At 41.8% G+C, this 24,320-nt stretch overlaps 1 protein-coding gene across 1 annotated transcript; it reads left to right on the top strand.

Annotated features, from left to right (window-relative positions):
• The first annotated feature begins 18,904 nt into the window (after nt 1-18,904).
• Nucleotides 18,905-24,055, top strand: LOC148730751 (uncharacterized). Its single transcript, XM_088759563.1, has 5 exons — nt 18,905-19,544; nt 20,401-20,528; nt 20,816-20,892; nt 21,173-21,293; nt 23,372-24,055. Exons 2-5 carry the CDS (start codon nt 20,427-20,429, stop codon nt 23,420-23,422), a joined length of 351 nt encoding a protein of 116 aa, XP_088615689.1. The 5' UTR covers nt 18,905-19,544; nt 20,401-20,426; the 3' UTR covers nt 23,423-24,055.
• The last annotated feature ends 265 nt before the right edge of the window (nt 24,056-24,320 follow it).

Here is a 24,320-nt window from a genome sequence, read left to right as displayed (position 1 = left end):
TTTTCTGAGCACAACCGGTCTTCTGTTGGTTAACCATTTCTAAATTTCATTTTACTGTCATAATTATTATTACTATGATTATCATAATTATCACCATCATCATCCTTATTGCTGCTTTTGCCATTTTTCTTAAGAAGGTAAACGACTAAGTCCTGATAGCCTTAAAGAACTATAATGGCCTGCCTAGTTGCCCTTTTCTCTTCGCACGTACTCGACGTTTTCTCATGAAATCAAATAATTAAGAGGCTTTTACGTCCTGGATCTTTGTTTCCTGGTAGATCATCCATCGTGACCTTGCAGCCCGAAACATTCTCCTCGATGACAGCTATGTTTGCAAAGTGACCGACTTTGGCATGGCATATCAAAGCCTCAAATATGGCCATGGAAATGCCCAAAAGGTAGGAAAGACATCTCGTTGTTGTTGTGGTTCTTGTTTTATTGTGGAGCTTTCGGGAAACAAGCTGTAAACACTAGCATTTTCTCAGCATGAAATTAACTTAGCTCAACCACCAACATGACTTTAATCGTTCACATTGACCTAAGAAAAGGGAAAAAGACTAAATAAAACGCTAAACATCGGGGTATATAAATTACACTGAAGTTTTTTGTAGACGGTCTCGCGAAAAGAAGTATGTTTTCTGTTTTCTAATATGGCTGCTTGAAAGCTATTTTTAAGAGAATGGCAAATTTGTTTTTGTTTTTACATTTGTACATAATTGTGTTATGTGGCTTCATATTTTGCTAAACATGACTTTGCAGAAGAAGGGAGATAATTTTTAAAGCAAATTATAGGTCTGGGGAAGCAGACATCTTTTCTCACCAAATGTTAAAAGTAGCTTCAGTCGTTACCATCGCCACTACTTTGTTGCCCCCTTCAGTCCTCTAATTTCTCATTTCCTCCTTTACCTGTCCTCTAAAAGATTACCCGCGTAAGCAAAAAAAACTGAACAAAACAAAACAAAAAACAAACAAACAAAAAACCATACAAAGCAAATAACAATATGATAATACGTATGATGCACGGTCTTCGCAGTAGAGAGCGCTATTTATGCAAAAGCGAAAATCAGACCTGAATAAAATCAGGCCTGTACGGGATTCGAACCACTGACCTCTGCGATACTAGTGCAGCACTCTACCAATTGAGCTAACAAGCCAACCGGGAGCAGACCGTTAAGTTGATTCGTAATAAACCCGTGATGACAAATCAGATACGATGAATATATGATGTTCATATATTTTGAACTGCGGTTATAGATACGTATGATGCACGATCTTCGTAGTAGAGAGCGCTATTTATGCAATAGCGAAAATCAGACCTGAAAAAAAAAACAGGCCTGTACGGGATTCGAACCACTGACCTCTGCGATACTAGTGCAGCGCTCTACCAATTGCTGACGTTTGTTCTCAACCTTACACTGCACCCGTAACTCAGCCTCTGGGCTGCAAGTGGTCAGATATAAACTATATTACTATTACTATTACTGCTACTAACAAGCCAACTGGGAGCAGGCCGTAAAGTTGATTGGTAATAAACCCGAGATGATAAATCAGATACGATGAATATATGAAGTTCATATATTTTGAACTGCGGTTATGGATACGTTTTTTTTGTGTGTTTGAGGCGGACGGCCAGGCTCCCGTAAGGGCGGTGCAATGCCTGCCGACCACCCGTCTGATCCAACCCGAGGCGGGGGTGCGATGCCTACGGGCTGGGTCCACCACAAACTGAGGGTCACCAGACAGCAACTTCGCTGGGGAATCGAACCCCACCTCAAACAAAAATTAACACACACACACATCAAAAATTGAACACACTCACTGATAATTATGGCCTCGAGCCAGCCGCGGGGTAGCGCCAGAAAAAAAAAAAATAATAATAATAGCCCCTAGCCAGCCAAGGGGTGGCACACGAAAAAAAAACAAAACGTACATAGTACGGGACGCAATACAGGAACCCCTGTGCAATACACCATATAAGGAGACCCAGCACAAGATGCAAAGAGACGGACACAACGAGAACGCTCACAGGGGAGGGGAACAGCTAAATGGAGAATACAAGAGAGCTATTTATGGCAGAGGCAACAATGCCACGGGCGCCCCACTGTCGGTGGAAGAAGCGCTAGCGCCTATCTGACTTGAAGCGTTTGAAGAAGATGGGAAGGTGATGTTTGAGACGAGACAGAATGTTAGCCACGACCGCCACAGCGCCAGGACGGGTGTTACGGAAGCGGAAGTCATTCCGGGATTGCCAGATACAGAATTTAGACAGATTGAGAGGGTACACAAAGATACGGGGGTGGCAATCAGCTCATCACAGTTGAAGCCGAAGAGAACGTGACGAAGGAGTAACACTGGGCACATGGAAGAGAAATAAAACATAAGAGACTGGAGCCAGGAGAGCATACTTTGAGCAGGGGGGCAGTAGAAGAACAGGTGTTCTAGTGTTTCCACTGGGGCACCACAGAAGCAGGGGAGGGGAACTGGCAATCCAAAAGAGACAAGACGGTGGGCGGTGTACAGGACGCCATGCGCAATCTTCCTGTTGAGGTCCATCACAGGACGGACGAGATCGAATAGTGACAGAGAGTGCCACGTGGCAGGCCAATCCAGAGATGGGTAAACGAGGTTGAATTTCTCGATGCAGTGTGGTTGGACCATGTTCTCAGATAAGAGATAGTAATAGCAGGACTTTGTAGACATCTCAAAGGCAGGAGTGCAGACAAGTGGGCAGGAAGAATCAAAGATGAGGCGGTTTTTGCACGGGGAGAAAGAGCTGTTAAGGCCGCGCCAAGCAAGGGTAAGGGACTGTTAGAAGGGCGGCAAGACACGGGGATCGAAGGAGAAAGGGCGGCAAAAAAAACAACAAGGGGAGTGACACCAAAATGAGAATGACAGTAGAAAGACAACATGGTGCACCAGTCAGATGGGGAGGAGACAAACCTTCTCACCCACTGGCCGAGCATGGCCCATACTTTAAATGAAACATCCACAACATAAAAGCCACAAAATAGCGGGGACTGGCTTAAGCTAGTGCGGGCCACGAGTTCCCGTTTACCGGACCAGAAGAAGGAGAATACAAGACGACAAAGTTCCTTCCGCACCCAGGCGGGCATGTGGACGAGTGACGCCACGTACCACACCGGGGCGAGTGCAAGCGCATTGATGACTTGAGCCTTGCCGCCGAAGGACAGGGAACGACTTCGCCAGGATTTGAGAACATGGTCTACTTCCTTTATGCGAGGGCGCCAGTTTTCCTCCTCTAGATCCCCAGGACCAACAAAAACTCCCAAGATCTTTAGCTTTGTTTGCGATCAGTCTAGGGCGACTGGGGGGTCAGTCCGGCCAATCCACTGACCCAACCAGAGATCTTTGGACTTCGCTTGGTTCAGTTTAGCACCGGAAGCAGCTTCGAAAAGAGTGTAAACCTCAAAGCAGGCTTTTATAGAGTCGTCAGACGACAATATGAGTGAGGTGTCATCCACGTACTGAGATATCGGAGATAATGGTGGAAAACTAGGGATAGAAAGGCCAGAGATTCGAGGATTAGCGCGAATACTGGCAGCCAGGACTTCCGATGCGAGGACATAGAGGAGGGGGCACAGGGGAAACCCTGTCGGACGCCCCGCGACAGATAGAATCAGGGAGAGAGATACCCGTTGACGTTTACAGAACTCTGCGACGATGATAGAAAAGACTCACCCACGCGATGAATGCGGGGCAAAAGCTCATGGCAGAGGGGGTAGCCTTCATAAATCCCCAATCTACCCGGTCAAAGGTCTTTTCTTGATCCAGTGACAAGATTGCTGCAGGGAATCCCGTGGACATAGTGTAGTCAACCACATCACGAACTAAGGAGACATTTTCCCCGATGTACCTGCCAGGTACGCTACAGGTTTGGTCTTTGTTGACCACGAGATGGATCACTTTCAAGAGTCGGCCTGCGATAGCTCGGGATGCAATCTTGTAATCTACGTTTAAGAGGGTGATTGGGCGCCAGTTTCGGGGATCAAGGCGGTCTCCCTTCTTGAATAATAGGGTGATAATGCCACGACGTTGCGAGAGAGCGAGGGACCCGGCGAAGAAACAGTCATTTAGGAGAGTAACAAGGTCTCGACTGAGAACACCCCAGAGCCTAAGCTAAAACTCGGCCGGGAAACCGTCAAGGCCAGGGGCCTTATTTTTTTCCATGCTTTTAATTGCAGCGAGACACTCCTCCGTGGTTAGAAGGCCCTCACATGTCTCAGCCTGATCAGGAGGAAGTGAGGACTAGAGATTAGACAGGAGAGAGGACTGGGTGTGAGGATCGGTGGGAGTGGCAGAGAACAGATCGGAATAGGAGTTTAACGTAAGGCATACGTCCTCCGGGCACGAGACAATAGAACCTCCGCTGTCCCGCAAGGCGGGTATCCAACGATCTACTGAACGTTTTCTCTCTAAGCGAAATAAGTATGACGATGAGGTTTCACATTCCTCAACCCATCTAATCCGAGACCTTACCTGGGCACCACGGGCAGCTTCACGATCGAGGGCTGCAAGGTTGGAGAGAGCTAACTGGTAGGGTGTGACGCATGAGACCGAACCTGCATCCACTTTTGCTTTCAGCTAGGCAATGAGATTGACGAGACTGTCTCTGTTGCGTTTTTTCGTGGAAGACCTTGACTTACAATAATTAATTGTCAGACCTTTGAGGCGATTTTTGCCATCCTCCCACCATTTTCTGAGTGAAGTGAATACAGTTTTTGAGCCTTGCCAAGTGCGCCAAAAGTCAGTCACAGTTGGACATATTCACTTTCTTTGAGGATGGCTCTGTTCACTTTCCAAAGCCCGGGACCTGGTGGAACAATGTCTGGGACAGACACCGAGGTGAGAACACCACAGTGGTCGTAGAAAGGGCACGGAACAACAGAGCATGAATTTACCGATGTTATCCAAAGGGAGGGAACACCGGCAAGGTCGATACGAGACGCGAGAGCGCCATTCCACTTAGTCCAAGTGAAACCGGGAGATGTGGGGTGCAGATACCGGTAGATGTCAAGAACGCAACATGCATAAAAAAGGCCGCGGAGTGAGGTAGTGCTTTCCCACGACGAATCGGAGGGGGCCGAGCCACGTCTGTCCGGGCTACGGTCAAAGACAGTGTTAAAGTCGTCACACAATAACGTAGGGATGGAGGGGTCCACTTTAGGGTGGATCTCGTCTAGAAACTGGTCTCGTGCAGGGTTGCGATTCGGAGCATACAAACAACAGACACGGAAGGACTGGTTACGAAAAAAGAATTCACACTGAAAAAAACGGCCGTCAGAATCAGACCAAGAGTTAGATAGATACAACGTGGAGCTGTAAAGAATCACACACCCGCAAGAATGAGTAGAGCCTGGAGACAGTACAGAGTTAAACCCAGAGGAAAGAAACCAAGAACGACACTCATTTACAGACGTACAATGCGTTTCCTGGAGGCAAACCAGGTCTATACTCACACGGAGAGAGCACAACCACTTCACGAGACCCTCTCGCTTAGATCGGTCTCTGATACCGTTGGCATTTAAAGAGATGACAGACAAAGTCATGAGGAGAAAGTGAATGATCCTCATGAAAGCCAAGGCTGGGGCTTCCCCTTCCTTTTGGGAAGATTGGGCACCACCTTGGACCTCTTAGAAATCGCATTAGACAATTGAGCAGAGGTTGGGACCATGACACGTTTTTTACCAGGTCGCTTCCTGGTGACAGTTTCAAAGTTATCAAAGGACACACTCCGTGAGAGAGGGGAGGAGAACTCAGAGATGAAAAGGGACTCAGAGCCCTGAAGAGGGGTAGAGTCCTGAGAAGTAAATTCAGTCATGTCATCTTCGATGTCACCAACAACGGGACAGTTGCTAACATTAATTACTTGAGAGGTGCTTTGACCAGAATTACTATTATAATCGTTAACTATTTGTCTGGTGTTTTGACCAGAATTACTACTAATCTCATTAACTACTTGTCTGCTGCTTTGGCCAGAATTACAACTATTTTCATTAATTAATGAATTGGTACTTTGACCAGAGGTACTGTTAACAACGGCACTGTTGCTATCATTAATCGATTGGCTGGTATTTTGACCAGAATTACTATTAAGTTCTGAGGCCTCAGATTGTTTACTGATAGATTCATTAATAACTTCTCCAGGAACAGTGATGACCATTTCACTCATAGATAGATCAACAACAGGATCGACATTTAGGGCAACGGGATCACTATCAACCGTATTTGACGGAATGGGAGCGTTTCCCGGCGGGCTGGCCGCGTTTCCAGTAGAGATTGGCGGGAAATCAGCAGCCAGGGGGACAACGCCAGCTCCTGGGAGCGTAGGGCCCCAGGCATTACCATTACGACGAGAAGGGCAATTACGAGCCCAATGACCGGCTTCACCACATCTCATGCATTTCCCTTTGAAATCACAGTCAGCGGCCTTGTGACATATGACTTTGCAGTTCGAGCAGAAAGATTTTATGCCGCGGTACCAGATACGAACAGGATATCCGTCAATGGTAACCTCCGCCGGAATGGGTTTCTCAAGCGACATCGTTAGGATACGCGAGACGGTGAGGAGATCAGGTCTCCCCATAAACGTCTGGCGCTTACAGAAGACAACTTTCCCGAAATGCTTGAAGTCGTCACACAGAATTTCATCATCCCCTTCGGCATGGTAATGATGGATGTAAACTAGGGCATGTGGACGATCAGAGTTTGTGACGCTACACTCCTCGCCATTAATATTAAGCATACCACGCTCAACAAGACTCGCCTTATCGTCCGGGTCTTTAAACGTAAGACGAATGAGGCCTCTAGGAACAAATTGGACGGCCGACAATTTTTCGAAATCAACTACCTTCTCCAACATCTTGAGAACATTCGGTCTAGAAAAGACCGTAACTGCAGCCGTGGCATGCACCACACACGTCTGGCGCAAACCAAAACCATCGCACAAGCGAAAAATATTGAAAAAAGGGAGAAAAGGGCTCAGAGAGCCTGCCTAGAAAGGCAAAAACCCACCAACCTCGGCAGAGCTGAAAACCTGGATGGGTTACAACCAAGTTCGGACCCACCGAAAAAGAGCCAAGAACCAGATGGGTGATCCAAACCAACAATAAAAAAGACTGGCGTTCCCTCCCGGCAGGTACTTAGCACAATTTAATATAAGAGAATAATGAGAAATACTTACAAAATCCTTGCCCACAAATGGTTCGGAAAGTCGCCTACCAGAGTTGCTGAGATGAAATCCTGCTCCCAGTTGGCTTGTTAGCTCAATTGGTAGAGCGCTCCACTAGTATCGCACAGGTCAGTGGTTTAAATCCCGTACAGGCCTGATTTTTTTTCAGGTCTGATTTTCGCTATTACATAAATAGCGCTCTCTACTGCGAAGATCGTGCATCATACGTATCTATAACCGCAGTTCAAAATATATTAACTTCATATGTTCATGGTATCTGATTTATCATCACGGGTTTATTACGAATCAACTTATCGGCCTGCTCCGAGTTGGCTTGTTAGCTCAATTGGTAGAGCGCTGCAGTAGTATCGCAGAGGTCAGTGGTTCGAATCACGTAGAGGCCTCATCTTTTTCAGGTCTGATTTTCGCTATTGCATAAATAGCGCGCTCTACTGCGAAGATCGTGCATCATACGTATCTATAACCGCAGTTCAGAATATATGAACTTCATACATTCATCGTATCTGATTTATCATCACGGGTTTATTACGAGTCAACTTAACGGCCTGCTCCCAGTTGGCTTGTTAGCTCAATTGGTAGAACGCTTCACTAGTATCGCAGAGGACAGTGGTTCGAATCCCGTAGAGGCATGATCTTTTTTTTTTCTCAGGTCTGATTTTCGCTATTGCATAAATAGCGCTCTCTACTGCGAAGATCGTGCATCATACGAATCTATAACCGCATTTCAAAATCTATGAACTTCATATATTCATCGTAATATGATAATAATGATTTAAACAGAAATTTTAAGGTTTGTTTCCTCAGGGATGTTTGCCAATCAAATGGACTGCACTAGAAATTCTGATGACAAATCTCGCTGGACTTTCCACTTTGAGCGATGTGTAGGTATCGTGTATATTATTCCATCACCTCACCAAAATGATCACCCAATTTGATTTTTTTTTTATTACTTCACATTAAAAATTCACTCGGCACTAACTGTGGAACATTTCTGACATGTTCATCAGGTGGTCTTGTGGAATCGTTCTGTAGGAGATAGTTACCCTTGGTAAGCCAAACTAAGTTCAATAAGAATATTCATGATAAAGGTTTGTTTTTAATTTTTCCAAGCCTTTCATTCCAGGAAATGTCGTTAAACAAGATAATATAGATGGTTCACATTCTCTTGCCTTAGTTAATTGACTAGTGCCCCAGTCTTAGAGGACTGATCAAGCAGTCTAACTTCTCTTGTAAAAATGAACCCTGATAATAACTTCCGGTCGAATTGTATAACCTCAGGGCAAAAAGTAAGACAGTTGTCGCTTTTAGGACTATCCCGTGTTCAGTAAAGATCTGCTTTTTACATCTGAAAATCAAATCTCATTAACACTGTTTTCACTTTAATATGTAGCAAGCTATTTATCGGTAGTTACTCTCATGATGAAATGAAACAAGAAGTAGAAGACTTCCAAAAATTTCACTTGTTAGAGAATACCATCAAAACCGAACCAAAACGAAGAAACTTTAAACTACTCTGACTCAGGTAAGCTTTTATTTGAGCATCATCAAGCTATGTAAATGTACATACATGATTAAGGAGAATTTAGATTTGGGCAATCATCAAGCTATGTAATTGCACATTTCTTTCTTGTTTAAAATGATGTCGAAAAGGAACTCGCCGTCTAGATCTCAGCCACAGCAATTTCGTGGAACATGTTTAAATGCACTCTTATCATTTTACCTGATAGGTGTTTACAATTGTAATAAATTATTAAAACTAGAGCTCTCTACCTACAATTTCAACAGCTTTATTCGTGATATATTCAGTAATATCACATGCACACGTCCTTATGCCTTGACAGGAGGAATTCCATACGATGGATAGTCAGAAGGCAGGGTGGTTGCAGAGGTCACAAAAGGATATCAGATGCCAAAACCTGATCATGTTGATAAAAAACTGTGAGTTGTACCTCTCTGGTGCGATATCGACGTGTTCCCATGTTTAGCCTAAAATTCAACACATCAAAATTAACGTTCCTCTTGTAGAACTCTTTGCAATTGAATAATTGAACGATGAATATAAAAGCTGTTTTCTTTTAAAAGTGTGAACTAAGAGCATAAGGCATTCAGCTGTGATAATGCGTGTCTACGTACTTCGACGAGATCAGAGCGAGTGAAATAGTGCAAATATGTTCGATGACCCAAAACGAACCTAAAGCATTATTTTCGTCAAAAGAGTTCCTGTAGAATAAACTTCTTGCAATTCTTTGCACAGTCCGAAAAACGTAGTTGAGAATCGACAACCATTGTTTAATTTCAGGCATGATATGATGAAACGGTGCTTGAATTTTAACCCCGACTTCCGTCCTCCATTTGAAAACCTGCGACAAAGAATGGACAAGTACATTCGTGAAGAGGTTTGTTTTAAGAATTGAAACCTGGCTAGCATTCTATGAATTTTGAAACCTCTAAGATTTTTCAGTACTTTGACACCACTTAGTTTCGGGAGCAATGCTTGATGTTATTGGTTTTGTTCCCATACGTGCTGTAAACGGCTCAACTAAGACTATATAGACCTCTGGTCATTGATGTTAGTTGTCACGCTCGTTATGTCGTCTACGCGCATTTTACCATTTGCAGTTTATAAATCTCTCTTAGAACCACAGATATTCTCAGAACGCCGTGGAAGTAATTACGCTTTTCAGTTTAACATCATAGTAATATAGTGCTGTGGAGCAACTGTACAACGCTTATTTCTTGGTTTCTACCCCAAACATGTGAGGAACTACTTAACCTGGGAGCCTGTGAGAAGAAAAAATACTCCAGGGTTGAAGATCTTGGTGATGAAGAAGCAGGACCGAGTGAGGAAGTAGCAAAGAAGGTCACTGCAAAAATATTGGGAAAATGGTCGAGTGCCCACCGTTTGAGTACCTTTCTGTCACTTCTCGGTGCTAAACTATGGTTGATGACAGCGATAATTTGGAGGTCTCTCCATTCTAGAGAAGCAAATGAGGTCTTCGCTACAGATGATAACTCACCAAGTTAATTATTTAAAGATACAAATAATTCATCAATTCAGTTGGATTCAGAGTAGGAGAATTTAGGTAGACATTACTTAAATCTCCTAAATTGATTAAAAACAGGAGAGAAAGAGATAAAATCACATCCGAACGATTAAAAAACAAAACAAAACAAACTTGAGAAGCGGCTCGTCTATACTTTAAATTTGCGAGCTGTTGAAGTAACATTCCGCCGTAATTATTTTTGTAGCACATCTAGCAAGGAATCCTACCAAGGATATTTGAAATTTGGTAATTTTGTTGTTGTTTAGTATTGTATTAGTTGTGTGGTATTGTTCACCGTTGAAGTATCCCGTATACTAATATTATTGATTCCGTAGCATGTCCTTTAGTTCACATGCATTTTGCTCTCATATTGCTTTGTTTAACTCTAGAGCCATTGCTATTTGAAAACCATTGATTGCATTGTTATTGAAATTTATTGCTTTGCTTTATAAAAGCGTTAAATGCTTTTGTCGTAAACGGAGATAACCGTCTTAATAGAGTGTGAGTAAATGTAGATTAATGATTTTCTTAATTGGTTTCGTTTCGTACGAGAAAAAAAGGAATGTTTATTGAGATGAATTTGTTTTGGTAGCCAGATACAGCTTTGCCGTAGTGAAACGGAATTCTTATTTGAAAACTGGATGGAGTTAGATCATTAAGATGTATCAGGGTTTATTTCTGTACTATATAAAATTCACACACAAAAAAACTGTATTTAGTGTTATGTCACACTCCCTATTTAATATCTGCAATTAAATGGATAGAAGCATATCTTATGGCTTTTTATTGATCGCAAATTTCCTGTAAATTGGTACATTGCCGTATCCTTGCTTAGCTTTCCTATGGATGACGTTTGTCAAAAAATCAATAGTGTTTTTCTCTTCAGCGGCAATTATTATCTTATCCAAGGGGCATCAATCAATCAGACACCTACATGAACTCCTATTAGTAAGCTCATAAGAGAAAGTTTAATCCGACATTAATGAAAGCAGTGTTGTACTATTCGTCAAGTTTACCTATAGCAAGTTATAAGCACCGCTGACATGAGGCAGTTTCCCTCACCATGTGCGTGGTCGGTAGTTTTTCTTTTGGTACAATGAATATATGAAGTTCATAAATTTTGAACTGCGGCATTAAATACGTATCATGCACGATCCTTCGCAGTAGACAGCACTATTTATGCAATAGCGAAAATCAGACCTGAAAAAAGTCAGGCCTGTACGGGATTCAAACCACTGACCTCTGCGATACTAGTGTTTTATTTGTGATAATTTGGATATATCAACAAAGCTGAGATGGTAAATTGTCCAACGTAACGATTACAAAAGAATTTGAACTTGGTTGATATATCCAAATTATTTCGTTACCCCCACCGACGCATCCTCGGAGACCCAGGGGCTGTGGGTCGATTTCAAGTTAGGGCATGAAGAGCCCCTGGGGACATTGTCTTACAAGACTAGTTCCAAACGGTCGCAGTGGTTCTGCCATCTGATTGGTGCCAGAAAATCTTTGTGTTTTACTGCCCAATCAGAGTGAAGTGTGCTTTAGAGTCCTTTCGTGTGTTTTAACACGGACATATACTAGTAGCTCAGTTGCTCGCTATGTTTGTTTGGTCCTTGCGACGGAGATTGCTTGAGGGGAAAAGTTTCAGTCTCAGCACGCAATGTAAGAGAAATCGATCAGATTGTCCGCGAAAATCTTACCGGAAATTATAATGAATACTTTCGCAGGTATCACTAGAGAACGTGTTTTAAAGTTTGTGAGGTTTGTATACAACACGATGGTTGCAGTCATTGATATGTCACTTTAAACGTTAAACGAGCTTTAAGCTTAAATCTTTCTAGATTTTTTTCATTATTTGCTGTGACTGAAACTTTGCCAATCTCGGGAAGTTATTTCGTCGCACGGGCCACTCAGGTATGTCGAGCAACTGGCGCTTTCGCCTACGTAGCTGTTTGCTTTCTGTGCGCGCCAAAATCTAATCTTAGTAGTAAAGTCGTTCACAATACGGCCAAGGTTGCAGAGAACGTTAAGTTCGTGGACGACCTTCAGCAAGTGCTAAGAGAAAGCTTAGCTGTGTTTCCGGTTAGCTAATTAAAATCTGAACAAAAACTTATTAACGAGAACATCGTGGGAAGGAGAGATGTTTTCGGGCAGTTACCGAAGGGGTTTGGAAAGAGTTTAATCTTTCAACTGCTGCCCAGAGTGTTGAAATTCTTGAGCTAGGAAGGCCACAGATTCTCTTCTTGTCCCTTGGTCATTGTCATTTCACCTCTTCTGTCGATTGTTGAAGACCAAGTTAAATACCTTTGATCATTGGGAATGGATCCGATGCTGTTTTCAAATGGGAAAAACAAAACCAAAGACCAAGAAATATTGGATGGAAAGGGCGGGTTTGCTTTATGGCAAATGTCAGCTTAGTAGTACAGGGTCATCTACCCACATCTAATAAGGAAAAGTTTCCACGCTTAGCTTTTCTTTTTTTTCAAGCGAAGATGGGATTAGATTTTGGCACGCACAGTTCGGAAAGTTGCGCAAGTGCCAGTTGCTCGACATACCTGCGTGGCCCGTGCGACGAAATAACTTCCCGGGATTGGCAAAGTTTCAGTCACAGCAAATAATGGAAAAAATCTAGAAAGATTTAAGCTTAAAGCTCGTTTTAACGTTTAAAGCGACATATCAATGACTGCAACCATCGTGTTGTATACAAACCTCGCAAACTTTAAAACACGTTCTCTAGTGATACCTGCGAAAGTAATCAGTATAATTTCCGGTAAGATTTTCGCGGACAATCTGATCGATTTCTCTTACATTGTGTGCTGAGACTGAAACTTTTCACCTCAAGCAAATCTCCGTCGCAAGGTCCAAACAAACATAGCGAGCAACTGAGCTACTAGTATATTTCCGTGCAAAAACACACGAAAGGACTCCAAAGCACACTTCACTCTGATTGGGCAGAAAAACACAAAGATTTTCTGGCACCAATCAGATGGCAGAACCACTGCGACCGTTTGGAACTAGTCTTGTAAGACAATGTCCCCAGGGGCTCTTGATGCCCTAACTTGAAATCGACTCAGCCCCTGGGTCTCCGAGGATGCCACCGACGCAGCCACAAACAGTTTCTTTAGAAACTATCAGCCTTTATTCAATTATATTTGTGAGCCATCAATCAAACTTGACAATAATCACCATTTTGCAAAATAACGCAAAATACCCTCAAAATAGCGGGATAAAGCAAGCAGGCGGCAATGTTTTGATTCATTTCAATGGTTTTTCCAGCTTGAACAATTGATGATCTAAGCAATTACAAAATCAAAAGCGTGTGATATTTGCATCTTGGATGAAGAATTTTCCCTTAAAATACGACAATCCGGCGTGCCTTAGAGGGTCACATGACACGTGCCAGAGTATCGTAATACACAGTCTGTTTGTGTATCGGTCTCCCTAACGCAACGAAAACTTCCAGAAGATCTTTAGGAGTATTTTAAAAAACCATTTTCATGTTTCATTCCAGTTTTATCTTATCTAAAATCATATGGGAAGCCCGGCCGCTTTTTATTTTATTATTAATGTTTATTGCAGCGCAATTTTTAGGCCTTTTTGAGTGAGAAAAGTTCCTATTTGTTTGCAGTAAAAGCAAAGTAATGCTCAAGTACATCGAAAATGCAAATTCAAAATATTTTAGCTATTTTTGTTTTCCGACGGCATTACTTTGGTAAAGCGCTGACCGGATTACTTGACACGCACAGACACCGACATTTCCCACGCTTTCCATGCATAGCTATACCAGCAAATATTTCGTAAAGATGGGCAATTTTAAGTGGGTTTGTTCTTTTCAGCAATATTCTAAGAAAGAATTTAACCTTTCTGTTCGAAACAAGAGCGCTAGATCTATTTTTATCGTAAAGAATTGTTCTAGCCGTACGAAAGAGGACTTGAAAGATTGTTTCAAAGCCTCTCGGGAGGGAGCAGAGGAAGACGGTAAATTATGTTTGGCTTTGCTTGGGATGGCGGCCAAGTAGAGTTTGTACTGAAATATCCTGAGCATCAGAGCAGACAGAAACCGTACAGAGGGATATCCAGGGAGATGTCGAGGAAAATATACTTACACTTCGATGTGCTTTGCGAGACCGGACAATCTAACTCATTGTAATAATGCGGTGTCGGAATACCGGCTACTATTTAAAATGAACACACCATGAGATAAAATATAAGTTTTGTCACGCTTCCGAGTTAAAATAGTATTATTATTATTATTTTGGTTTTCTGGGGATATGTAGGAAATATTTATCTAATTACAGCCAGACTGTGCGCTGCTACGAGGGTAAAATACTGTGAAATAATAGGGGCGACGTCAAACCTAAAAGTGGACCGGCCAAGTAACGGTGGAATTGCGGAAAATGATCCCAAATCCTAAAACACGGAACGGCGGTAAATGACCCCAGATACTTAATTTTAGTCACGCGTGTTATCGTCGTGGGGATGACTGAGCGAAGCGCTTGAGTGTCTTTGTAGAAAATTCGTGCAACATGCCTTGACATCCATTCCGTGTTTCAGAACTTGGGGTCATTTTCCGCGATTCCATGTTTTCGGATTTGGAGTCATTTTCCGCCGTTCCGCCGTTCCACCGTTCCTGATTTTAGGGTCACCAAAATATTAGTGCTTTTCTAAACCGGCAATCATCCCAATAAATTTAGTTTTAGGCTAGGCTTTTATGCAACAATGAGGCAACATATCATATACAGTTTTCATTTCGAAAAGTCCTGGCAGTGAGTGCCAGTCGAATGTATATTATACTCTATCTGCAAGTAGGGTAGGAGAATGGAAAATTTTGAAATCAATTGTTTGCAGAACTGTAAACACTAAAATGAATTATTTGCAAGCGCAATAAACCTAAATAACTTGTATGAATCCCCCAAGTTATATTTTGCTGCTGCAAAAAAGAAAATAAGAAGTTTTTTGCATGCAAAACAGTTTTTTCTCTTCCCCCTCCCTTCCGAGAAGTAATGGTCTGTCAGGGTACAAGTGAGTATTTTAACTGCTGCACCCACAACATTAAATTGATTATGTAAGCGTAAGACCGGCTAAATAAATGTAAAAAGACTAAAAAACTTGTGAACATCGACAGAGTCGAAGTGCGCAAAGTATTATGGATGTAATTTTTAGGAACACTTGGTTGGAATAAAAGCGGACTTATTTCCGTCAAACTATCGGCAACTGAAAATTGTTCCTGCGTCGTGCGCTTACATCCAACATTAGCATGACCGAAACAATGCCGGGTGTACATATTTCTAGTCTTTTAGGGCACCAGAAATTCTTCCCTACCATTCTAAGGGACGGTTCATTATTTACCCCAAATGTTTGGGGGTGGTGGAGTGGTAGCTGAAAACGTTTGAAATAAATTGTTTACCGAGCCTTAAGCAGTGAAATGAATTATTTGCAAGCGCAATAAACCAAAGTGAATTGTTTGCGCATTTTTTGTGGGTGTAGGATCTTGTAAAAAGTCTCTTCCCATGGAGTCAACGCAGCAGGTGGCAGGTATAAAGGTTTTGAAGCCTTTTCGCGCACCAGACACCGCAAAAGGTGCATTGAAAAAGCCATCTTCTCGGTCGAGAAATCCACCTTTGGCAAAAGATGTGGAGGAACGTAACTGCAAGCGCCTCGTTTTCATGTCCTGAGGAAGGGTTTACTAAAGTCTACAGCTCTAACCCCTACCTTGTCAGCCATCTCGATATCGGCAAACACTAGTACAAACTTCACCGAGAAACGCAGTAAAATCACATTAGACGGCAATGGGCGGCGAGATGCTCCTCTCTGAAAGCAAAAAATACCAGAGACCCATAAGACCTCCAGTACTTTTACCGCCAGCAGCTCCAACAGCGTGCCGGTGGCTAGGTCCTCAGGGCAAGGAAGAGCAACAAGTTTAAAGAACAGCTGAATAACTTCCTTCTCGAGCTATCTCTTGTTGGTGAAGAGACTGGGCGTAAGGTGACCTCGCCTGATGCTTCAAGACGAATACGCACACTATGTCGGGAGGGTACCAACCAACGCCTGTTCGACAAAGAGGAGTGGCTCGCAGCTCAACAGATTGCAAGGTATTTTTCTAGACTGGCGATCTTAAAGAAAACCGGAAAATTTGCCGTAGGCCGGCGACATCAACGTTGATGACCAAGATCTAGAGCCACTGGAAAGAGAGATTCGACAGTATAATCTCCGTGAGAGGGTGAAACATCAGCTAACTCTGTAAACACGCTTTAAGCTACAGAATCGCGAACTCTCGCATGCGGGGTTTTCTGGAAGAGAGTGTCTTTAGTCTGGTCCTTCAACTCATATGCCTTTTTGTGTAGAGGTCCTCCCTTTTCATTAAAAAGCCTGCTGTGTGGTAAGGCTGGATTGGAGGTGACATCAGAGAGAGGCGTATGGGTAGCGGACCAGAAAATAGCGTTTTTGTTGTAGAATTTTGGAAAGGGTTTGGGATTAACCAGATGTAAAGAAATAGATATAACATTCCCCAACCCAAAGAAAAAAATCCAATCAAATCAGCATTTCTGGTTCAGAAACACCGAGGGGGAGGGGGTAATTCTCTGATAATAATACCCTGATACCCTGGGTGCTCTGTGATACTATCACATTTCGATATGTAATGACCCATTTTATCTTATCTATTAAAACTACTGACCCTCCAAACAAGTGGTCAGTGTGAGTCTTGAAAAATCTCTGAGCAGTTTGCAGCCGCAGCCAACATTCTAAAATGCTGCATACGGTTGAGTGTGTAAAGTCAGCCATCGGCCGGTAGTTTCCCAAGTACACCAGGCTTGGCAAGTGTACTTTTACTAGCACTCTAAATTGGATTTATTTTATCAGGTACATTTTATAAAACTAATTTTGTGTATTCAAATATAATATGAGCCCAGAATGTCTCCACCAAAATCAGTGGCATGTTTAACCAGATGTCAACAGATCACGGTCGTAGTCCCCATTTGTCATTCGCTCGTTGTCGTGAGCGAAATGCCGATACAAAATTTCTGTTTTGCATAGCTAGACGTACGTAACTTCACACAGATTTTATCACCTGTAGATATATATACTTCTAAACAAATAAACTCTACGGAAATGGAGTAATTTTGAGCGGAGACATGCCCGCCTGCAAGATATTTTAAGCGATTTTCGCAAGAAATTCGAATCATAAAAAATCTCGATTTTTTGAGGTTTTCCTGAAACATTAATATTTTCCAACATAGTTATCGCATCCTCTTCAAATTTAGTTGACTCCAATGAGTAAACTATTCATTTGAAATTGGCAAAGATTCTTAATTATATCAGGACCCAATAGTCTCTGAGCAAATTTTAAACTTCATGGACGAACTTACCCCAATTTTCTAGGAAAATTCATTACCTGACGAGGGAATTCCGCGTTAAATTGCACGCGAAAACCGATATCGCAGGAATCGCGATATCGGTTTTCAAGTGCAGTTTAACGCGGAATTCACGAGTCACGTAATGAATTTTCCTTGAATCGCATAACTGAATGAAAATAAGAAAACAAGAAATTAAATCGTCAATATTATTGTTTTTATCCCGAGCGCGCGCTCTAGAAAGCCATTTCAAAGCCAACTGTCAGAAGTGTCATCATGTTAGCGAATAGAAATCAAGGTTAGTTGTACACGTTTGAACCATCGACAATTTTATTTGTACCACGTGCTTGAATTTAGATTAATTTTCAAACTTTTTAAACAAGCTTCACACGTATTTCACTGGATTTACAAGCCGTTTATCGTTAACATCTTTTTTCAAAATTCCAAATAATTTGCTCGAGAAGGAAAATAATTTACACCTTTTACCTCTTTGGTGGGAAACTGAGAGAAATGAATTGTACAAGCGTAAGCACTAATTTCACGTGCAATAACATCCCGATTAATAAACGCTGTCTCTTTGTCTGGCAGCCGGACAGTGTTTTCAAAATACTCCGTGTCCGGCAGTCAATTTCTTTTGAATTTTCTGTTAATAGTAACAAATCCTTCTTTATATGGCTAAAAACCTCACTATTTCCACCATAGTGTGAGTTTTTGTGAGCTCGGCATCCGGTATGCCGGTATTCATAACTTTGAAGCTCGCCGCGAGCTTCTGGACAGGAATTGAAAATACTCCGTGTCCGGCAGTCGAATGTTTTCCCCAATATGAAGTCATTACACTCAATACATTCGAGCTATACCATCCTAGGCGGTGTTATTGTTGTTTACATGGCTAAAGAGTACGATTACCAGTTTTGAAACTGCTGTGAATTGTAGTGTTTTCCACGAGCTTCCGGACACGAAATCGTAAATACTCCATGTCCGGCAGTGAAATATTTCCCGAATATTAAGTGGTTCTACTTAGTATATTCGAGCTATAACAGTTGACAGTTACCCGAGTTTCACGCACAACGCGATTGGCTTATGTTTCTGTTTCACTCTACATGTATTTGTATCAAAACATGTTTATGTTAATGTATGTATCTATTTTCAGGGAAGTACGCAGCCTGGGAGGGTGGTTTGCCAGCGGGGGTTTGCCCCCTGAAAATTTCGAAGGATCATGTTTTAGTCCGCATTCCTTGCATTCTGAGGTCTCATTACATCACATCACGAGCCACAGGTAAACGGAAGTTCAAATATTCGAAAAGGCTGGTTGCTATGGAGTGACGTCATAAACCGGATAAGTTTCCATCATCGCCTTGACAGCCTTTTTCGATAATTGCTCGCAGTAATCTGAGTAGTTGCTTGAATTTGTACAATCTCTGTTCCTGCTGGGTACAATGAAGCCTTTTGTTTATTAGGGGCTGGATTGGCCTATTGACATTTGGAGATTGGATTTCATATTAATATGCGTAAGCAAAAGCGGGAATGTTTAGTTTCCCGCGGTCGAGTGCAGTTATGGATCCCTTGAAACTTCGAAGGGTTGAATTGCTTCATTCTCCTCCAGATGAGTCCAGGGAATGGTTTATCTTAAATTTCAAGAAATGTGGCATAAGAGTCAGCAAGTTTTTTGAAGTAGCCTGTTGGTGGCACATTTTCCAAGCGTTTTGTACGGTCCAGCTTTAAAAAATGGCGGAAGCTTGGACGACCGATACGTTCAGAACAACAAAGTGGCCATCGCCTTTCTATTTGGAGTTGTTTCTACCATCTTCCGGCAGAAATTCGAAGAAGGAGAAGTGGTGAGATATCTTTGGTTGATCGATAAAATAAATTCTTGATCCTGGATCAAGAAAAGCTTGGCAAACGTTACTTAGCATTTTCAAGCTAAGACGAACCGGGGTAAGTCATAACGTTTATATTTTTATTAAGATTGGAAAAAGTGAGTTTGCTGTCTTATGTTTTGTTGTGAATGCTGGTTTCACGGTGTATCAGAACTCATCTCTGCTTGGCAGGAAAATCACATAATTGGCTGAGTACAGGCCTGAAATTTTTTTTTTTTTTTCAGGTCTGATTTTCACTATTGCTCAAATAGTGCTTTACTGCGAAGGATCGTGCACATATACGTTTCATAACCGCAGTTCATACATATGTTTCATATGTTTGTTGTTGTTTGATTTATCATCTACGGGTTTATATCGAATTAATTTGATGGCCTGCTCCCAGTTGGCTTGTTAGCTCAATTGGTAGAGCGCTGCACTAGTATCGCATCCCGTACAGGCCTGAAATTTTTTTTTTCAGGTCTGATTTTCACTATTGCTCAAATAGTGCTTTACTGCGAAGGATCGTGCACATATACGTCTTACTACTTTAGGAGAAATTTCGGGGTTGTTTCCTTGATAGGGTCTTGACAGTATTATAATTTATTTCATTTCTATTTTTCTACGATGAAAGATTTAAATCGCCAGAGGGATGCCATTGAGAAAACTGGAATAGTAGCTAGTGGAAGATGCTTTAAAGTTAAATTTCCAGTTTATTTGTGTGTGCCAATCTTGACTCTTTATATTTTTTTTATCTTATTATTTTTTATTTTTGCAATGTTTTTATGTTACATGTCTAGCTACGTGATAGTAATTATTGAATCCATTTTATGCTTGGCAGTGTCAGAAAATATCTGGGAAAGTATAACATTTGAGATCTTTGGTGTAGCTATTTTAACTTCAACTTCTTGTTATCTTCTTGTCTTTTTTCATGACAGTTACTCTTGATTACAAAACACTGATAATGCTGCTCAAGCAAAGAGCTGGTGATGCCAAAAAATATATCAATGAACTTTGCAAGCAAGGATTGGACACAGAGTGCTGTGTATTCTGCAAAGTTATTAAGGTAGTTTATACCTGCAATGCTAAATGACATGCATCATAGTGGAATTATACAATAACACAAAACATATTCAGCCTACTGGTATTTGTTATGCAATTTATTTATAATCAATTAGTGAGAGCTTTCTTGGCTTTCTTGACTTTATAGAAAGGCAGACGAAAGGTGTCCATAAAAGTGAACATATTTTATCTGTGGTGAACAGTGATTATACATCTACCATTAGTAGTGAACATTATATGACTTTAGCTCAGTTAATTCATTATTGAGTGATAAATGCAATTTATTTGTAGGAATGTGCCTCTCCTGATGTTCCTTTTGGGGAAGCCTTTGCTGAGTGTTTCCTAAAGAGCAAAGCAAATATTGGGGGGTAGGTACAACTCTGCATTTCTGCATTGACATGCATAAAAAGTTCCAGCTTGCAGTATGGTATTTCACTTTCTATTGGAATACATGTCTTTAAATCTCACTTGGGATACTTAGTTTGATGGACAGTTGGCATACTGCCGGCCGACAGTTGGCCGACAATTGGCCGACAGACTTTTAGGGGAGCTGTTCTTCACTTTTACCCAGTTACCAGCAAAAATATGGTAAGCTTGGATTATAAAGGTGGAAACTTTATTCACTGTTTTTTTTTCTGTCTGTTTCAGATGGAAGGGGTTAAGAGATGACTTGCTCTTTCTCCTTGAAGAGGAGCCATGTGATGTTAATTTATGTGCTCTGCCTGCAGTGTATGACATTTTAATTTTTAAATTCTGTGCACCCATTGAAGTAAGGCATAGTCAACTTTGTATCATTTAAAAAAATCTATTTTCTTGAAGTCTTATCCTGTAACAATATTATTTTGTTTAGTGTTGCCTGGTCACTTCTGAGATATATATTTATTTGTCATATTTCTAAGATTTATATGGCATTCGGCGTAATGCCTGAGAGCTTCTGGGATATAGCAAACTTAGTTTTTCATTCACTGTTAATAGAGGGAAATTATGTCTTTCCTTTCTGGTTCACCCAGGCTGAAGTCCTTCATTCAGAGTAATGCCTGAGCAATTCTGGGATATATAACATACCTAGCTTTTCATTCATGGTCAATATAGGGAAGTGTTGTCTATCCTTTCTGGTTCACACAGGCTGAAGTCCAGGCATTCAGAGTAATACCAGAGCACTTCTGGGATTTATAACACACTTAGCTTTTCATTCATGGTCAATATTGGGAAGTGTTGTCTATCCTTTCTGGTTCACCCAGGCTGAAGTCCTGGCATTCACAAAAATGCCTGAGCGCTTCTGGGATATACAACATACTTAGCTTTTCATTCATGGTCAATATAGGGAAGTGTTGTGTATCCTTTCTGGTCCACCCAGGCTGAAGTCCTGGCATTCAGTGTAATGCCTCAGCGCTTCTGGGATATATAACTTACATAGCTTTTCATTCATGGTCAATATAGGGAAGTGTTGTCTATCCTTTCTGGTCCACCCAGGCTGAAGTCCTGGCATTCAGTGTAATGCCTGAGTGCTTCTGGGATATACAACATACATAGCTTTTCATTCATGGTCAATATAGGGAAGTGTCGTGTATCCTTTCTGGTCCACCCAGGCTGAAGTCCTGGCATTCAGTGTAATGCCTGAGCGCTTCTGGGATATATAACTTACATAGCTTTTCATTCATGGTCAATATAGGGAAGTGTTGTCTATCCTTTCTGGTTCACCCAGGCTGAAGTCCTGGCATTGACTGTAATGCCTGAGCACTTCTGGGATATATAACAAAGTTTCACATAGCTTTTCATTCATGGTCAATATAGGGAAGTGTTGTCTATCCTTTCTGGTTCACCCAGGCTGAAGTCCTGGCATTCAGTGTAATGCCTGAGCACTTCTGGGATATACAACATACTGAGCTTTTTATTCATGGTCAATATAGGGAAGTGTTGTCTATCCTTTCTGGTTCACCCAGGCTGAAGTCCTGGCATTCAGAGTAATGCCTGAGCGCTTCTGGGATATATAACATACTTAGCTTTTCATTCATTGTCAATATAGGGAAGTGTTGTGTATCCTTTCTGGTCCACCCAGGCTGAAGTCCTGGCATTCAGTGTAATGCCTGAGTGCTTCTGGGATATACAACATACATAGCTTTTCATTCATGGTCAATATAGGGAAGTGTTGTCTATCCTTTCTGGTCCACCCAGGCTGAAGTCCTGGCATTCAGTGTAATGCCTGAGCGCTTCTGGGATATATAACTTACATAGCTTTTCATTCATGGTCAATATAGGGAAGTGTTGTCTATCCTTTCTGGTTCACCCTGGCTGAAGTCCTGGCATTGACTGTAATGCCTGAGCACTTCTGGGATATATAACAAAGTTTCACATAGCTTTTCATTCATGGTCAATATAGGGAAGTGTTGTCTATCCTTTCTGGTTCACCCAGGCTGAAGTCCTGGCATTCAGAGTAATGCCTGAGCGCTTCTGGGATATATAACATACTTAGCTTTTCATTCATTGTCAATATAGGGAAGTGTTGTCTATCCTTTCTGGTCCACCCAGGCTGAAGTCCTGTCATTCAGTGTAATGCCTGAGCGCTTCTGGGATATACAACATACTTAGCTTTTCATTCATGGTCAATATAGGGAAGTGTTGTGTATCCTTTCTGTTTCACCCAGGCTGAAGTCCTGGCATTCAGTGTAATGCCTGAGCGCTTCTGGGATATACAACATACTTTAAGTTTTTTCATTCATGGTCAATACGGGGAAGTGTTGTTTATCTTTTCTGGTTCACCCAGGCTGAATGGAAGTTCTGCTATTCACAGTAATCCCTTAGTGCTTCTGGGATACCTAACATTCTTATTTTCTTTGACATTCACAGGTTAATCAAGGGAAGTGTTGTCTATCGGCCTTACTGGTTCACCCAGGCTGAAGTCCTGGCATTCAGTTTAATGCCTGAGCGCCTCTGAGATATTCGACTTACTTAGCTTTTCATTGATGGTTAATATAGGGAAGTATTGTCTATCCTTTCTGGTTCACTCAGGCTGAAGTCCTGGCATTCAGTGTAATGCCTGAGCGCTTCTGGGATATACAACATACTTTCAGTTTTTCATTCATGGTCAATACGGGGAAGTGTTGTTTATCTTTTCTGGTTCACCCAGGCTGAACGGAAGTTCTGCTATTCACAGTAATCCCTTAGTGCTTCTGGGATACCTAACATTCTTATTTTCTTTGACATTCACAGGTTAATCTAGGGAAGTGTTGTCTGTGGGCCTTACTGGTTCACCCAGGCTGAAGTCCTGGCATTCAGTTTAATGCCTGAGCGCCTCTGAGATATTCGACTTACTTAGCTTTTCATTGATGGTTAATATAGGGAAGTATTGTCTATCCTTTCTTGTTCACCCAGGCTGAAGTTCTGGCATTCAGAGTAATGCCTGAGGTTTTCTGGCATATATAATGTGAAGAAATTCTTGTGACGCAAACTTTTCTGTTATTTGAGCTCTTCACCTATATCTACAGCAGAGCGACAGGAATAAATAGTCGTTTGAGACAAAAATTTGAAAAACAGCTTCATTTACTGTTAAAAGTCGCCCTGCAAACCGCGAAGGGAAGAGAACATCAAAACAAAAAATGCTGCAAAAAAACTCAATAAATAAGACAAGGCAAAACACTGCTGGTACATTTCTTTCCGAAGCTAGATCGTGAAATCTCTGATGCGACGTTTTTGTAGGGCGTAAACACACGACGACGATTGATTTCCTGACAAACTGGGTAATATGAGATAATATAAAGTATGAAACAACACGAAGTAACGCGCACAGCCTCAAGTG

The sequence above is a fragment of the Stylophora pistillata genome, chromosome 5 (assembly GCF_964205215.1).
Source record: "Stylophora pistillata chromosome 5, jaStyPist1.2, whole genome shotgun sequence".
NCBI lineage: Eukaryota > Metazoa > Cnidaria > Anthozoa > Scleractinia > Pocilloporidae > Stylophora > Stylophora pistillata.
Note: the sequence above shows the minus strand (reverse complement) of the source record. Positions and strands in the feature narration are given on the sequence as shown.

What these genes read in the sequence shown, in the direction of transcription:
- LOC148730751 (XM_088759563.1), top strand. Translation starts at nt 20,427, where the DNA reads ATGCTGCTCAAGCAAAGAGCTGGTGATGCCAAAAAATATATCAATGAA. An exon ending in TATTCTGCAAAGTTATTAAG is followed by an intron (nt 20,529 to 20,815) that starts GTAGTTTATACC and finishes ATTTATTTGTAG; the next exon opens with GAATGTGCCTCTCCTGATGT. An exon ending in AATTCTGTGCACCCATTGAA is followed by an intron (nt 21,294 to 23,371) that starts GTAAGGCATAGT and finishes TGACATTCACAG; the next exon opens with GTTAATCAAGGGAAGTGTTG.